The sequence below is a fragment of the Nyctibius grandis genome, chromosome 6 (assembly GCF_013368605.1).
Source record: "Nyctibius grandis isolate bNycGra1 chromosome 6, bNycGra1.pri, whole genome shotgun sequence".
Taxonomy (NCBI): domain Eukaryota; kingdom Metazoa; phylum Chordata; class Aves; order Nyctibiiformes; family Nyctibiidae; genus Nyctibius; species Nyctibius grandis.
This window is the reverse complement of record NC_090663.1, coordinates 47,529,295-47,547,287: the sequence shown is the minus strand read 5'-3', so window position 1 is coordinate 47,547,287 and position 17,993 is coordinate 47,529,295. Positions and strand designations below refer to the sequence as shown.

General features: G+C 36.7%; 1 protein-coding gene across 2 annotated transcripts in view; it reads right to left on the bottom strand.

Moving 5' to 3' along the window:
• Positions 1-17,993, bottom strand: part of MARCHF1 (membrane associated ring-CH-type finger 1) — a 297,872-nt gene that overhangs the window by 41,045 nt on the left and 238,834 nt on the right. For both annotated transcript variants that reach the window (XM_068403330.1, XM_068403331.1), the window contains exon 5: positions 13,061-13,111. In XM_068403330.1, coding sequence (XP_068259431.1) covers positions 13,061-13,111 — 51 coding nt within the window. The remainder of the gene's footprint in view (positions 1-13,060; positions 13,112-17,993) is intronic.

Below are 17,993 nucleotides of genomic sequence, written 5' to 3'. Positions count from 1 at the left end.
CTTTTGCATGAAAATAATCTTCTAGCTTTTGGAATTCAAGTAACCCTTTTTACCTCTTGATGTGTTAATACTATAACACCAAAGATATTACTAATTTATTACTACCAGTTCCACGAAATGAAACTCAGAGGCATGAAAACTAAGCTAACATGAGAAATTAAATGGATAAAGCTTCTAGGCACAATCCTTATGTTTAAATGGTTTTTCAATGCCTGGGACCACCAGGCAGAGGAGAAATGCTAGAATGACTGCAGCCTAATGCTGGAAAAAAAAGGACAAGTATCAATGAGAGAAATTGTTCGTATTTCATATCTCTCTTTCTACAAAAGCAACGTTTCAATTACATATACTGTGAAGGAATATGAATTGTTTTTACAAACACATTAGAAACAGATGGTATATTTATGGTTGGGTGTATAATCTTTTTCCACCGCAGCCTCTGTGATTAGTTTTAAGTGATTAGCCATTTGTGCAGCTACTTAATGAGGAAAGATGCAGACATCAGCACCAGAACCACATTGTTGGGTACATGCTGCTGCTATGTGAAAAAACACCCCTCCAGACGAAGGACTGCTGAAGAAATCCAGCCCTACAGTTGAGTGTGGACTCCTGAATTCATCCCCTGTGACTAGTTCCCATTTCTTTTCTCCCCTCACAGCTGCAGGACTGTACCATTGCTTCTTTCAGGATCTGTGTACAATAGAGGTTTGGCTCGATCTTAAGTGGTAGTCAGGTCATCTCCATGACATAAAAGCAAGATTTATGTCACCTTGCCACAAGCATTACCCTACGAAGAGATAAGGAGAATAGCTAAGCTGACCCAGTAACCATAGAGTAGGTCTGCACAAGTTCAAGAAACTTTCAGCAGCTATTAAAGAAGGAAGTCAGCAAGACGGTTCTTAAGAGGGCTGGAATCAAGCCAAAATTACAACAAGTTCCTTGAAAAGCTTTTACACTTACTGTTTGGGACTGGAGACAGGTGGAAATCTAATTATTTTAAGATAAAAATTACATTACCAGTTTGATTGTTTAAATCTTACATTTCACTCTCAGCTGTAAAGAGGCCTGGACTGTTTCAGCCCTGCTCAGTCAAATTTATTTTCTAGTTCTCCTGCACTGGCATAATGATGTTATGTTTAGTTGCACATAACTCACTGGAAGGTTTATTTCCTTCTAAAATAATTTACATCAAATTCTTTTTAAAAAATGAATGCTTTTTGCTTGTTTTCTAATCCCTATTGGAGCAAATCTGACATCTGGGCAGGCAAAAAGCCTATGCACCACTTAAGTCTTCAAAAACAAAGCAAGAAAACTCCAACATGCCAAGTTATGCAGAAGGTAATTCAGATTCTTTTATGTAAGCAGGTTTAACTGAACAGGTTTCTACAACTTTTAAATACAAATTTTTATTTTTATCTACTTTAAAATAGCTTTTAATGGTAAAATGGATGGATTGAGTGATTTCTAAAACCAAGAAAGTTAGTGTTTCTGATATTCATTATCTGATGTTTACTTATGGACCTCACAGGTATTGGAGGGCCTTATTTTGTAAATAATTCCAGTCTTATCTCTGTAAATTAAACAGGAGTGGAAGGATCTGTTAATGTCAGGTCTGTCCCTGTCACATGTCATATGAATATCATAATTCACAGCTAGTCAAACTGTTTTTAAAAACTTGTAAATTCCTAGTCAGCTGGAAGCCTATTCCAGACCTGTACCCCAAAATTCTTCTTCTTTTTCACCCAACCCATGTTCCGACAGCATAAACTGCATCTGCTTTCTGCTGCCGACACTGCCTCTGGGCTTACCTCGTTTTTTTTGGTAATATTCCCTCTTAGCCACCTCCTCTACAAGCTATACATCCCAAACTTTTTTTTAAAAGTATATTCTCTGAAGTCCAGCGTCACTATGAAGATAGATAAAGTAGCATTTAGTCAACTGGTGTATTTACAGAGCCCAGCATACAGCCATATGGAAGTTCCAGGTTAGATCCTAGAAGTGATATAGTTGTATCAGTGTTTTGCTTCCTCTGAGCGGCAGAGCGGGCTCATGAACCAAGCACTGCCCTGCACAAGTTCCACGTTCATCGAGTCCGTGGTACTGCGGAGTCTCTGCAATACTGTGCCACCATGAAACACCGCATTAAACAAGTCCATCATCCCTGCTCATAATATAAGCTTTCTTTTATTTTTAATCATCTTTACTGCTAGTTTTAGCAACAAAGTACAAAATCCTTTAAGTGACATCAAGTTTATTTTAAAGGAATATCTGACAAACCAAAACATGATCCTTTGAATATATTCTGCTCACATCATATCAGTCCAGCTCTATGGGCTTGTATATACAACAGATGTTGGAAACAGTCTCAAACACACAGATCTTATTGCTATATTTGCTAACCCATTGCTATATTGGTATTTAGCACACTGAATATTTTGAGATACTGTATTTATTGAATAGAGGGATCAGATTGATACTATGACTCCCAATTCCACTTGGCAGGCAGAATAATGAATTTTTTAAAAAACAGTGTTCCCTGAACAGATATCTACTTCAGACAGCTATATTATACAGCTCATTGGAATGGGAAAACTAAACAAGCACTGTACTAATTTTATCATAGCAAATTATATCAGCGGAGTAATTAAATGTGATAATTCAAAATAAAGTTGTCCAACAATTAATTTATAAGCAAGGCAGTTCATTTCTCTATGCCATCAACAGAAGGAAGATGGCTGAAGTATAATGCCAACTCCAGCTGATTAGGTTTGGCATTTCAAAAACATTGTTAGTAGAGACAGATTCCCCAGTCACCACCTTCTGCTGTCTTGGCCAGTTTAGATAAACTTTCTTGTCAAGGATATGCAGTTCAATTAACAGACATGACAGGGCACTTATCCGTAATTACTTTTGATATGTTCAACAGGATTTGGTAGTATGCTTTTCAAACAGAATACTGGTAAATATGGAGTTTTCAGGACAAGCGAGATGATAGTCATTCATCTGACACAAGGGAACTTTAATATCACACACACACATCCATGTTAAAAGATTGCAGCAAAGACAGAAATGGGGGACAGAATGAAGTTCAACTGATGAAAACAATAAGAACTTCAAAGCAAGATTGCCTTTACTTTGGTGTTCGGGATCTGATAGAATTTTCCAGTTACTAACAAAAAATGAGAGTCCTTGCTGATCATCTATTGCTTAACACTGCATGTTGAAACTAGTCCAAGAACATGAGTCAAGTTGTGCTCTTCTTAAGAAGAGAGAAGGGCTCTACTTTGACCTAACAGAAAAGCTGAGCAAAAACATGTTCCATAAGTGCAAAGCATTCATATTTGAATGGAGTTAAGCTTCAAAGTAACAAACCAGATGTAATGGACAGCTGCTATAAAATGGCCTCACAGATACCACCAGAAAGGCTAATGAATCCTCTAACGCCTCTGTTCTGAATAAGGAAGGCCAGAGGCATTTCCAAAGGCTGCTCAGCTTACAACACTGCTGAAGGAGAAAGTTGTAGAAAATGGAGGGATGATAGGGCAGACAGGGAATATGACTAATGCTTTTATTCTCCTACTAAGTATGATTTATAGCAGTGATGTATCACAGAATCCTCCAAATCCCACCAGCCAATACAGTTAAAAAGCTGAAACTCTATCCTATTACGATAATGGCATACCAAGGAACAGATAGCTCAGAAGATTAGAGCAGTTAGCATGGCAATAAGCTCTGTGTATTTTCATCTGAAAGTTTCTAATTTGTAAACAATGCAACTTTTTATGGAAAACATCAATCTTTATAAACTTTTATTTGGATAATTTCTCATGTCTAAAAAGATCAAAAACATGGTGGAAATGACCCAAGCCAGGTGTATCTATCTTACAAAGTGTGTCTTGATGGCAACTGAAACTTAGGCACGTGGGTTTGGGAGAGGGGGGTTTCTTGGATATGTGGGGGTTTTTTTCTTTCACCTTTGAAAGTCAGTAAAATCCTGTTATAAAATGGTTTGAAATCTAAATCATTAAAGCGTGTTTACTTTCCATCAAAGTAAAATCAAAAATGTAAGTGGCAAATCTATCCTACTATTTAAAAAATGAAACCAACAAAAGCAATTACAACTTTGACTTGTAGATTCAATAAGCTTTTTAATTTCTTTTCTCCTGTCTTACTGATCTATGTTAGTCTTTATTTTAAAGGTAGGGGTTCTACTCAAAAATCCACTCTTTCTATAGATGCAGAAGCACTGCTAGCTAAGCTTTGAATTATCAGATTGATTATAGTTTGCAAAAATCTTTGTACTGCAGTAATACAATATTTTTGATTCATGATTCTCTTCAAGGATGCATCTTTCTAGGCATTATCACTTTGTTAATAAAAATTTTATGTAGTTCCTAAAAAAATATACGCTGATGTAGGCAATTGAAACAAAGGATGTGCTGGTCTTTATACAAAAGGTGCAGAGCCCTGAGACCAGCAGCTTTTGTCTGTCTGGAAGGAACTAAATGCAAGTTTAGAAAGATGAAGCACAAAACATGCATCTTTTTTGTTACTGGATTTGCTAGTATTTTAGTTCTAAAGGTAGTTAGTATCAGTATTCAGAGAACATCATTTAGACTTTCTCTTTCGAAAAGGTCATCTGTTTCTACATATCCCTCTATCTGCAAGACTTAAAGCCTCAAAATATTTCTATATACTAAACAGCTTTCAATCATATGACATTCCTGCCATTCTCCCACCAGTGCATATGTATGTGAGTGCACACACTCACTGTATTCTTCGTTTGGTCTGATGGGCTACGAAGGACAGAGATTGGATAAATTCCCATCTGTAAGGTTATCATTATTATATTTGAACAACTCTACTCTGGTGTGTATTTGATATCTCTTTATTCCAGCCCTAAGGAAGAGAGAAAACAAAATGCGCCAGAGCAAAAGAGCTGTAGAAAGAATATTGAAATGACTAAGCCAAAGGACAGTGAAACCCTGACAATGCATCATTACGAAAAACAGGAGACACCATATTTTTATGAAGTGCAAGGAACCTCAGACTGCAGCAAAAAGTAATTGTGCATTGCTGTAGAGATAAAGTTTACTTAATTGAATTGTTTTTAGGACAAAGACCTGAAACATATTTCTGAGTGCCATGCTGAAAAAATAAAAGCCATATAAAAATTTCCAGGAGTACATATGGAGTAGGTATGTTACAGATCATAATTCTGTAAATCTGTTGAAAAATAAACAATAAGCATATGTCATAACTTGCATACTGTGTTTACTGAAAACAAATCAAAGCTATTTCGCCTGTATGGTATTGCATATCATTGGATAGGACTGAATTCAGTGATATCACAATGTCTTTACCGAAGTGGAAATTATATATAGGCATTACACACAAAGTAAGCTTGTATAAACACACAAAGTTTGTGGTACATAACACATTTCAAACATATATGCAATTGTGTCTGGCTGTGTGGCTGCGGCACATTTAGGTATACTCAGAATATGCTGTTGGTAAGAACTATGATTTAATAAAACAGAATCTGTGTAATTGTATATATTATTTTATACATATAATCATATTTTTTCTGTATTCCCTGTCATTAGAACACAAGTTTAAAACAGGTTAACTGTATCCAAGAATAAATTGAAAGTGTATTATCTTCTGCCATTGTCCCCTGGGACTGAGATGTATTTAATGCAATTTTATTCTAAAGTTAAAATATCAGGCAGACTTTGGTAAATTCTGCAGTCATGCCTTTTATTAAGCTTATTGTAAATAAATTATATGGACAAGCCACAAAGTATCCTCTAGACACAGAAATCAATCATTTACATCTAAGAGGAAAAAAAATACAGCAATAGTTATTATGTCATTGTATCTAGTTCTAGTTTTCTGCCTTTCTCTGCTTAATGTTTTGATGAACAAAACACTCTTCACTAACTTATTTACTTTCTGCTGTTGTTTTTTACAGTAACAGAATCATAATGAGAGTTAAGTGCCAGGTTAGTCTTCAACTTTGATATTAATGATTCTGTTTATGAGTAAGAAGAATCATTTAGATGACTAACATAACATTTACACTCATATTTTAATGCCGGTTTTGTATACATGATATTATTCACTGTAACAGCACTTTTGAAGGCTGACATTTTACACTTTACAAGAGCAAGGACTTGTTTTTTTCTTGGATTATTTTCTTTTTTGAAAGCTCTAAGTTTTCTCTCAGTTGCTCATTACAGTAATCTAGAAGCTACAGTTGGAAAGGATGGAGCTACATGGTTCCTTGAAAAAAAAAAACACCAATCTGGAAGAGAATTGTCATGTATGATTAGTGTGAAATTGGTGAAGAACAATAATAACAAAAGTGGATCATCCCCTGTAGCAAAATGCAAGGGGCCACACAATTGCTCTTTAGGATTCAGTCATGCAACAGGCACCTTGGAGATCCTGCAATCCTCTTTCAGGCTATCAAAGTCCATGATACGAACTTTTTCAAAAAGAACATTTAAGTTCCCTTATCCTTTTTCCACCATAAAATCTATCGTTTGTGCTTACAGTAATTCAGACAGAAGATATTATGCATTCTCTGTTGGTATCACTGCCAAAGACATGGTGGCACATTTATCCGTTCAAAAAAATGCAGTGTGTAATAGTGAGTTCTGCTTCAAGTTGCGTAAATCACCCAAACCGTGATACAGGATTCTTCATACATTCACCTCGTACTGAGAGAGGATGAAAAATTAGAAAAATATCACCATCCATGTGAAAGATCATTCAATTTTAATGGAAGAGATTAAATGGAAATTTATAATTCAAAAAGATAAAATGTTATATTACATATAACATAAATTGATACTCAACTTGTGAAATATATTTCAAAATCACAAACCAAGTAGCTCAAATCAATAATCATTAAATTGGCAACAATAAACTTTTCATCTAAAACTTTAGTGGGCACTACTTTGACTTGCTGGTGCCTTTTGGTTTTCATTTGTATCTTACTGAGAGGAGTCCAACGTGACATAAGAAATCAGTGTAGAAATTGCATAAACATGTAGTAAAACCAATTGCTTCCTACATTCCTTTCTCTGTTGTTTTTCATATTCTAAATTAAACCAATGAATATTATCACACTGAATATTCCAAAGCGATCACCTCACTTCTTCCTGATGTAACTCAACAAAGTTTTATTAGATGGATGCTTCAGAGACTTGTAAATAGAACGTGTTCTAACACCTGCTCCAGGCTTTTGAGAAGCAATTGAGCCAAAACAAAAATCAAGCAATTTGCTCCAAGCCTGAGTTTCTCTGCAGTGAAAAATAAGCCCAAAGTTCCCATCAGAGAATTTCAAATCTTACTGCTGAGAGAGTATCCTTTCTAAGGAGCTCTTGAATTATAATTAACATGCAGAAAGATAAGTACAATGTATTAGAAAGATTTCTTCCAGAAAGCATTTTAACATAACCAGGCAGCCTCAGAAACACACATAAGCATAACCTCTACGGACTGTAATTAAAACACAAGATTTGTTCCACTGGTTAATCACAACAGAAAGAAATGAATCCACCACATCCTTCTCAGACTAGTGTTCCTCTTAAATTATACACACATTTAGGAAGACATAAAAAGTTTACCAAAAAAATCTACAGTGCACAGAACTAAGCAGCTGCAAATAGCTAATGAACAAGGTCAAGTTTTTAATTTACTTAGATATTAAACACACCCAGATAAGATAACTCTAATTCTGAAATCCAGAACAAGACTATCTCTTACAAAGAATAATAAAGTTGCCTCTGTTACCAGCACCACGGGAAATGGGTGGGATACAGTGAAGTCTAAGGGTTACAAAAAAAAAAAATTAAAATAGCAAGGCTGGTTCATAATAGCAAGGCTGGTACTCGGCACTGGTGAGGCCGCATCTTGAATACTGTGTCCAGTTCTGGGCCTCGCACTTCAAGAAAGATGTTGAGGTGTTGGAGCGAGTCCAGAGGAGGGCAACCAAGTTGGTGAAGGGTCTGGAGAGTCTGACCTACGAGGAATGGCTGAGGGAGCTGGGGTTGTTTAGCCTGGAGAAGAGGAGGCTCAGAGGTGACCTTATTGCAGCCTACAACTACCTGAAGGGAGGTTGTAGTGAAGTGGGAGTCGGCCTCTTCTCCCAGGCAACTAGCGATAGGACAAGAGGACATAGCCTCAAGCTTCGCCAGGGGAGGTTCAGGTTGGACGTTAGGAAGAATTTCTTCTCAGAAAGGGTTATTAGACATTGGAATGGGCTGCCCAGGGAGGTGGTGGAGTCACCATCTCTGGATGTGTTTAAAAAAAGACTGGACATGGCACTTAGTGCCATGGTCTATTTGCCATGGTGGTGTCAGGGCAATGGTTGGACTCAATGATCCCAGAGGTCTCTTCCAACCTGATTGATTCTGTGATTTTGTGATAAGTCATATTTCCAATATTTCTATGTTTTTATTTCTATATATTACAGTAGATATGTTTTGAAAGCCATAGTTAGTAACTAGGGCTCCACTTCTTCACTACAAGACAATATGAAACATGGATCAGTCCCAAATATTATCTATTATATTGATTTATGACTCAAGACAGCCAGCATGGCTTCACCAAGGGCAAGTCCTGCCTGACCAACCTAGTGGCCCTCTGTGATGGAGTGACTACATCAGTGGATAAGGGAAGAGCTATGGATATTGTCTGTCTGGACTTCTATAAGGCCTTTGATACAGTCCCCCACAACATCCTTCTCTAAATTGGAGAGATACGGATTTGATGGGTGGACTGTTTGGTGAATGAGGAATTGGTTGGAGGGTAGTGGTCAATGGCTCAGTGTCCAGATGGAGATTGGTGAGAAGTAGTGTCCCTCAGGAGTCTGTATTGGGACCAGTACTGTTTAATATCTTCATCGATGACACAGTGGGATCTAGTGCACCCTCAGCAAGTTTGCAGATGACACCAAGCTGAGTGGTGTGGTTGACACACCTGAGGGATGGCATGCCATCCAGAGGGACCTGGACAAGCTTCAGAAGCAGGCCTGTGTGAACCTCCTGAGGTTTAACACGGCCAAGTGCAAGGTCCTGCACGTGGGTCAGGGCCATCTCCGGTATCAATACAGGCTGGAAGATGAATGGATTGAGAGCAGCCCTGTGGAGATGGACTTGGGGGTACTGGTGGATGGAAAGCTGGACATGAGTCGGCAATGTATGCTTGCAGCCCAGGAGGCCAACCGTATCCTGGGCTGCATCAAAAGAAGTGTGGCCAGCAGGTCGAGGGAGGTGATTCTGCCCCGCTACTCCGCTCTCGTGAGACCCCACCTGGAGTAATGCGTCCAGCTCCAGAGTCCTCAGCACAAGAAAGACATGGACCTGTTGGAGAGGGTCCACAGAAGGGCCACAAAAATGATCAGAGGGATGGAACACCTCTCTGTGCAGAAAGGCTGAGAGAGTTGGGGTTGTTCACCCTGGAGAAGAGAAGGCTTTGGGGAGACCCTATTGTGGCCTTTCAGTACTTAAAGGGGTCTTATAAGAAAGATGGGGACAAACTTTTTAGTAGGGCCTGTTGTGATAGGACAAGGGCTAATGGTTTTAAACTAAAACAGGGTATATTTAAACTAGATATAAGGAAGAAATTTTTTACCATGAGGGTGGTGAAACACTGGAACAGGTTGTCCAGAGAGGTCATAGATGCCCCATCCCTGGAAATGTTCAAGGCCAGGTTGGATGAGGCTCAGAGCAACCTGATCTAGTTGAAGATGTCCCTGACCATTGCAGGGGGGTTGTACTATATGACCTTTAAAGGTCCCTTCCAACCCAAACTATTCTATGATTTTATTACTCCCAATGCAAACAGGGCAGAAGGCAAGAAGACCTATTTATTGATTTCACAGGAAAAATCTCAGTTATTACCAGAATTGCAGCAGAAATCAGACACTGATACATTTTCCTAATTGTCTCTGCTTGGAAAAACAACTGAAGCAGAGGCTCTTGGAGTCCCAGGGCAGTTTTATTGATGTATAGACTGAAGCGAATGAACGAATGTCGCAGGTGGACATTCACTGAAGACAGCCACAGTGACTGTCAGGAGTACCAGGAAACAGGCAGACAGAATTAGGCAGAGTACAGAAGAGTGAGAGTACAAAATGATGCAGGATTATTTTCAAAAACCTGCAATTAACTCTGCGGTTACCCCACAAATGGGATATTTAAGGGCATTGTAATGAGCTGGAAAAGAACATAGAGATGGATCAGCAAATTAGTTTGAGCAAATGCTCTCTCTCCCTCCTACCCGCCGAGCAAAATGGTGCAGGCATTGCACAGGAGGGCCAAAGCATGGTGTCTTATGAGGACAAGGGGCAGTGAGAGCTATAGCCCTACTACACTCAGCTTTCACTGTTCATGTACTCTTGCCCACAAACAAAATAGTAATTGATTCAGCATTGAGTCAGGTTAACAGAATGGAAGTGCAGGATTTTGCCTTAATCCTGCCATATTGATGAAACACTCCATTATATACATAAAAAAAAAAAGACTTTCACAGGTAGAGCTACATAATTTTATAGTTACATGAAAATCATTTGTAAATATTCCAGTTGGCTTAATTTCATACTAGTACATGTACAGAAACAAACTGGCCAGCCACTGTTTTGTTTACTTAGGAACATATATTACAGTGGACTTTGAAATAATTTTGTATTGAAATCATATCTAAATATTTTGTGTTGTCCTTTCATTTGCCTAAAATAGTTTATTACTGAAATTCTTATCAGAAACTTATATGCAAGAGAAGAAAAGTTTTTGCAACATGCTAAATTTCTGCACTCTCAACGGACAGCAAAAGCGAATTGTGAGATTGAAGTCTTTATTTTTTCTTCCCCTTTATGGAATGTTGGATTTTAAAATCTATAGATCGACAGGTATATACTGATTCGTATCTGGTAAATAACAAACTAAACCAAAGCCGTTCCTTCTTATTATGTCTAGATAAGACATATTCAATGTTCAACAACTCAGTTTAATCTGTAATACCATATAATTCAGAATTTTTGTACCTAGTACCCAAAACTGGGCAAGCATACACTGCAAACCTCAGGTGTTCTCTCTGAATAAAGAACTTAAGAGCACTATGAAATATGAATGTGTATCTGCAGAATCTTTCTTGCTATATTCCATTTCACAAATAGGGTGGTACCAAATCCAGTGATATCAGGGAACATCTACTCTGCTCTGGAGCAGGAGCTCCACATACAACCAAGGGTGGCATACAAAATACACAGTAACTATTAATAATTAACTCTCAGTTTGACCCTTTTTACCTTATTCATACAGGCAAATGAAAGCAGTAAAAGATACAAAATGAAAACAATGTTTTGATTACTGTAATTTTTATTTTTAGATAAAGACTTTCTAATTTTTCTGTCAATTGAAATTTTTATCGTGTTCAAGATCCGACACTGCACAGAATTCAACTCTTGCCTTTGGTATGTAGTTTACACCACCTAGAAGCTTCCAATCTTGTTTGGAGGTGCAATATTTGTTACTATTACTTTGTGCCATGCGATATTAGCCTAAAAAGTCAGGTGTTTGCTTTTCTATGAATACACATCTATACACGCTCCTGTTTTACAAAAAAAAAAAATCATTTTGGATCAGACAACAAACTGGAAACTGGATTTCCAATCAAATGTCTTTCAGCATTTAAGAAGCTTCACTAGGAAGTAGCTTCACATGGAAAAATTGAACCAAAAGAATGAATGATGCTATACATCAGAAAAAGATTAAGCACATGCCTGAAAACCTTGCTTTTTAAGTTACTACTTAAAAAGGTGTGAGTACCCCTTTCTAATAAGCATCTAGACTGATTTCTGCAGAAATTACTTCAAAATAAATGTTAGTCACTGCCATGTGTCTTATGTCAGTGAATATATTTATGCATTGTCACAGTGTAACCCACGCAACTGACTTAAAAAAAAGCAGAAAAAAATAATATCAAATCAACATAGATTTATAGTAATTAGAACTATAGACATGCATTTAAAAGTCTTAGTGGAAAAAATACATACAATGCACTATGATCAAGCTTGTGAGTATATAACTATGTGCTTTTTAAAAATAAGCAGCTAGTCAGGAAGAGATTCAGCCATATCTTACCACAGGCTGGATACATAACTCACGTTTTTCCCTGGATTTTTTTTTCCTTCTTAATGTAATAGAGCACAACCTAAGATACAACTAGTTTCTTTAATTAAAAACAAATCACAGTTTGTGGTTTTTTTTTAATGGCTCTGAGAAGAAAACAGTTTTACAGTGTGTACCCCACAGACAATAATATTGTAGGGAAGGGGCTTAAGGATACTGTGCTTGCACTGGATGCAAAATATATAATCTTTAGATGCAAATATAATACATGGCAGAGGTTTAGGATGGGATTCAAACAATTATTGTTTTTATCTTTTACCTCCTGTATAGCCTAGCTTTTTGGCACAGATTTCAGCCATATCTGAACCAAAAATACAGAAAAAAAGGAGTTAAAAACAAAGAACTCCAGCAGAAATCACATTTTTCCTTTTCCTAAAGTTTCTCTTCTCCATTTCCTAGAAACTAAAAAGCATCTAGATATAAAGTCCTGGCTTCAGTGAACCACAAATCCCTATAAAAGGAATTCAGAATTCAGTCCGAAATGATGATACATTCATAGCTTTACACATTACAGCTGTTAATATTTGAGTAGGGCAGGGGGAGAAAAATCAAGCAGTAATTCTATCTTAAGCCGAAGTGCTAATGAAACATTAAGCAGTTGTGGAAAGTAGGTGAAAAAAGTGCAACTGTTATTTACTTCTTATTATTACACATATTCCAGTAATGACTAAATGTATATTTATCCTTTAAGACTGATTTTACATGGTAACCATGACATTAGGCAGCAAAAACTTGAAATCTGATGTCTGTAAAGAAAACATCAGAATATGCATATATGGTTAAATGGAGTAAAGTACTTATATTTGATAAACTTAGTTTTCTTTAAATTCTATACAAAGGAAATAGATTTCACATACCTTTGAAATGTTACTTGATCGACTCGTGGAACGCCCTGGGGATTTGTCATTCTGGAAAACAAAATTAAAAGATGAAAAAGGTTATGTCAGTTGAATTCTACCTAAGAAGAAGTTGTACTGGTTTTTGTGATTGTGAGTGAACAGAGTTTCTCTTCCTCTACTTTTTCTTCAGTTTGGCTACTGACTGTACAATGGAAGACAGCTCAACAAATAAACCATTACAATATTCATGCGAATTACACCAGTAAAAGTTGAAAAAAGTTCCATAAGAAATTATTGTTAGCACTTAATTACTGTGGTTTATTTTGCAGGGTTTTTTAACAACATTTTGAGTGAAAGATTAATGTATCATCACAGCTTCTCATGAAAACTGATACTCTTCTATGAAGAGGAATGTTTCATGACAAATAATAAAATCCACGTAGTCACACTGGACACATCCCTGCTCAAAAAGTTTAATTTATCCTTTCAGGACAATTAAAACAGTACTAGGTGACTTCCTGACCAGACATATCTGAGAAGAACAAATTGTAACCAGTCATAGATATAGTTCAATTTAACACCTACCCCTCCATCCCCTCTTGTTCATGCAGAAAACACATACACACAAACCAATGCCATAGGCTGAAATCCATTAATAAAGTTGAATAGCTACATTTCCACAGCACAATGGTTTTTTTTTCTGGTAATCCAAAGGAAGAAGTGAAGCAGTGGTTCATAATTTGTTCAGTATTTACACTTCCTCAGCAACAGATTCAGCTTAATTTACACTGAAAAAGTAAAAGATATTTCAGAAACAGTGCTCATCCCCTTGGTAAATGCACATATCTTAGGGATGTCATGGAACTATTTCTCAGCACTGAGAATGTAGGTTCAAACACTCAGGTGAAATATTCATATAAGCAAGACTGATTTTTACCTAGAAGGGGTTGAACTAGATACCATTTGTGCAAGTTTGTTAGATAACCTACTTGGGGACACAAAATCCAAAGCAGATCTTTCACCTGTGCAGTTTAATTTGCAATGCATGCATCACTGTGGCAGGCAGACACATACATGAATAATTTCATGCCTACATGTCAATAAAAGGCTTTCAACTTGACTATGACCCATCTCTCCTCATCCTTCATTTAAAGAACTACAGAAAAATACAGAAGCCGACAGTTAAAAGAGGCTAAATTTCTTACTCCATTAATGAGCACGTCTAGTCTAGAAATTAGTATTTCCCCCAATAATCTGCAGCAAGGCATAGTTTTGCAATGGCAAAAATGACCAAAAAACCACCCGTAGGCAACCTGCCAGCAAACATTTAGGGAAAAACACGTTGCCATTTTTATATTAAAAAAGCTGCTTCAATCTCAACCCCAGTAAGCACACCCATATGAAAAATAGTTTCAAAACTACTTGTTGTTTCATATACCTACTATATCTTTCTTCCTTCAGACTGTAGGTAGCTTATGTTTTTGTTCCATCCTTCAGCACCATCAATTTTTGCACTGCAAATATTAATATACTGAACTATCTCTCTTTTTATTTTGTCGTCACTAGCACTAAGCAGCACAATGGACTCTTGCCCTCAAAAAGCCAGCATCACTGAAGTCCCTGACCATACATCATTCTCCATTTTATTCTACCACACCGGCTAATTCTCAGGACTTAACCACCTTCATATCTGTGTCAGAGTTTCTTCTTTTTTTAGGAAGAATTAAAAAAAAATTCTTCAAGTTATGTACTCATTGCATATGCATCTTGTCCTTGAAGTTGGCCCCGCTTTGAACAAGGAAGTGAACCAGATGATTCCTTCTGACCTGAAGTATTCTGTGATTCAAATATTACTTCTGTGATCTATTATCCACTGTAGCTTTCGTAATAAATTAATAATTGCTTATTCTTTTTAGACAACATTAAATATATACAGTTTTGAATGTCTTCATTTATATCCATAGAAAATACACTTTGGATACTCTGGGTCAACATTCAGAGAAGCTCTGCTTTGACCTCAAAATAATAGAAGTTATGGATCCATGAAATTGATTCCCCTTTTGCGGTTAGAAGTTATGAACAGGGTCATAGCTGAGAAACTCCCTGCTAAAAGCATGCAACCTTTATCCTCCATCACTTGGACTAAAGAAATATTTTGCATTTTCTGACAGTGTAGTGAACTCTGGAACTCTAACTTCCTTTCTTTTAATAATCTGTCATCCAAGATTCATTTTCAAAATCTGTTTCCTGACTACAGCTCTCTAGGCTTTTTGCATGATCCATTCTTTACTATGGCACATACCTCCTTCACTTTAGTTACAACAAACTCCTGACTCTGTAACTGAAAACTCCTAGCATCCACACTCTGAGAAGTACTAGCTCATACACTGAATGGTCTAAGTTGAGAGAAAGAGTGGTGTCTCTACAGCTTTTGGAAAAATAAATAAAGAAATAAATTTAATCATAATTTCCAAGTTCAGTCATTTCATGGTGATTTATCCTGAAGAGCATATAAATAAAACACAAAATGTTGCACTAAATAACCAACATAAATTGAAGATAGAATTCTTCATTCAAGTTCACATTGAACTCACATGACTGTTCATACAAAGAAAGAATAGAATAGAAAAGTTATGGCAAAATCTCTTTTGAAATGTGTCCTTAAAGAACGTCTCTATGTTTCTATTTTAGTGGTTTACCTTTACAAAGTACTCACATTGTTAAGAATAATTGATTGCTTTTCTTACCGTAAGTGAAGCGGAACTATCTTTATTGAAGAATGTTTTTCCTACAAGCTTGCTAAACACTAATAAATTTTTTTTTCCACACATTCAATATTAATTTACATTTGAAAGGTTATATATAAAGAAATATACGTTCAAACATCTATAAATATTTTTGTGCATCAGGGAAATGTCTTATCACATCCTTCCAAACAGATTATTTCAAAGAAAGTAGCATCTGCCTTTTAGAATTAACACTTCTCAGTAGGAATTATTTAACATCTATAACTAGGGTTCTTGATCTCACTGAGTGAGTTTTCTGAATTTACACATACAGAGTTCTGGCCCTTGAGCAAAGTAAAAACAAAATATTCAGAGAGATCTCTTGCTAAAATTCTCAAACCATCTTTTCCTCCAGTCAACAAAACAGCAAAACACCTCCTTCCAAGATTCCTCCTGGCCTTGACAGGTATGAGCTTTTCAGGTTGTATGTTGTATTATGCAGTCCAAAAAAACACACTGGAATGCCTCTCCTTTTTTCCAGACTTTGTGTACCACCAATATCTCATCTCTCCTACCTTGTGTTACATCCTGCAAACTCATCAGGTATCTCTTCAAAACTGTAATAGCACAGAAACAAGTTCCTGTAACTTTTCCACTGGAATATTGAGAAAAATGAGTCTGTGTTTGTAAATTTCCTAAGAATTCAGTTTTACCAAGATCATTTACAAGGATATCATTGAAAATGGAATTCAACCCTCAATATACAATCTGGGAGGAAGCCAGAAGAGAAATAATGCCATGTTCATGAAACTGCTTTGGGATGTATGTTGTATGTGCTTGTCACAACACATCATACCAAGAAATCAACTCTGGTTGTAATAAGGAATTCAAAGAATTAAAAATAAAATAATATGTAAATCTCTCTCTTTGTGTCAGTAAACCACAGCCTAAAATCTCATTTCAGCACAAGACTGGGTTCTTGAGCCAATTTTTTTTGCATTGACCAGCTAAAATTTAAGCCTGTTAAACTTTTTGGTGCTTAAAGATACAGTTTTTCCCAACTTGCAAATGTGACTTGCATTGTTAACAAACAGTATTTTTATTAAAGCAAGAGAATAAATAGGGTGGTAGTAAATTATTACAAATTCCTAAAATACTGCTGTCAACAGTTCAGGCTCTCTTTCTAAGGAGGAAAGTGGTAGAATAGCTGGTTGCTTTCTGACTCACAATAAATTCTCATACACACAGTTAATGATTTTAAGTCTTGCTGGGTAGCAAAGTGCATTTTAAACTAACTAATCCATTTGTGTGGTTTCTTTCCTTTAGCTGCCCCTTGCTCTGCTCTGGCTTTGAGCCTCACTCGGGCTGACTCAGGCAGCTTGCTAACAGATTGCACTTCACCTCTCTGAAGAGAGCACAATAGCATCAAGAACTAATCACAGTATCTCATGTCACAGAAGAATCTTAAGCAACAACTTCTGTGACACACGTACACCCAACCTGCCCCCCAAAAAAACCTGTTGCACAAAATATTTTGCCTTTGTTCTCTTTTCTGTGGGCTCTAACCTTTGCATCCCAGTGGTGCAACATGCTGTTTCACATATCTGCACACAGTCCTCAGGCTTAGAGTTCTATACACGACTGTAACAACAGATTTTCTTTTAGAAGTCATATCACTACATATTATAAAAATAAATGCCTCCTAAATGTAAGCATAACACAAAACAAAGTTTTTGCCTGCCTAAAGTCCCCACCTAGTACCCCCCCACTGCATCTTCACAGGAATGTCCTTTCAGCACCTTTTCACTTCTGGAATTTTAAATAGAAGCAGAAGCTGTTTTCACTCTTAAGTCCTCAGCCATCAGATCTCAACTAGCAATGTCAGTCACTGGAAATGTAAAGAGAAGGAATTAACATTACCAAAATTAATGCGTGGACTCAATATACTTATTTCAACACCTTAACTTGAAAATGAAAAGACAAAAAAAACCAAAACATGCAACTTTTGCTTTAACTGATAAACAAAAAATCCAATGCCCATAATTAACCAACACATAAACACACTGTGTAATTACTGGGCATCATGCATAATTTTACAGTGGAACCCTGAAAGTTTTCAATACAAAAGAACAGCTGGGTTCAAAGGGCCAACTCACAGAAGAAAAGTCTGCTGGGAATATTACAGACTGTGATGCAGATGCAACCCTTAATTAAAATAATAATAA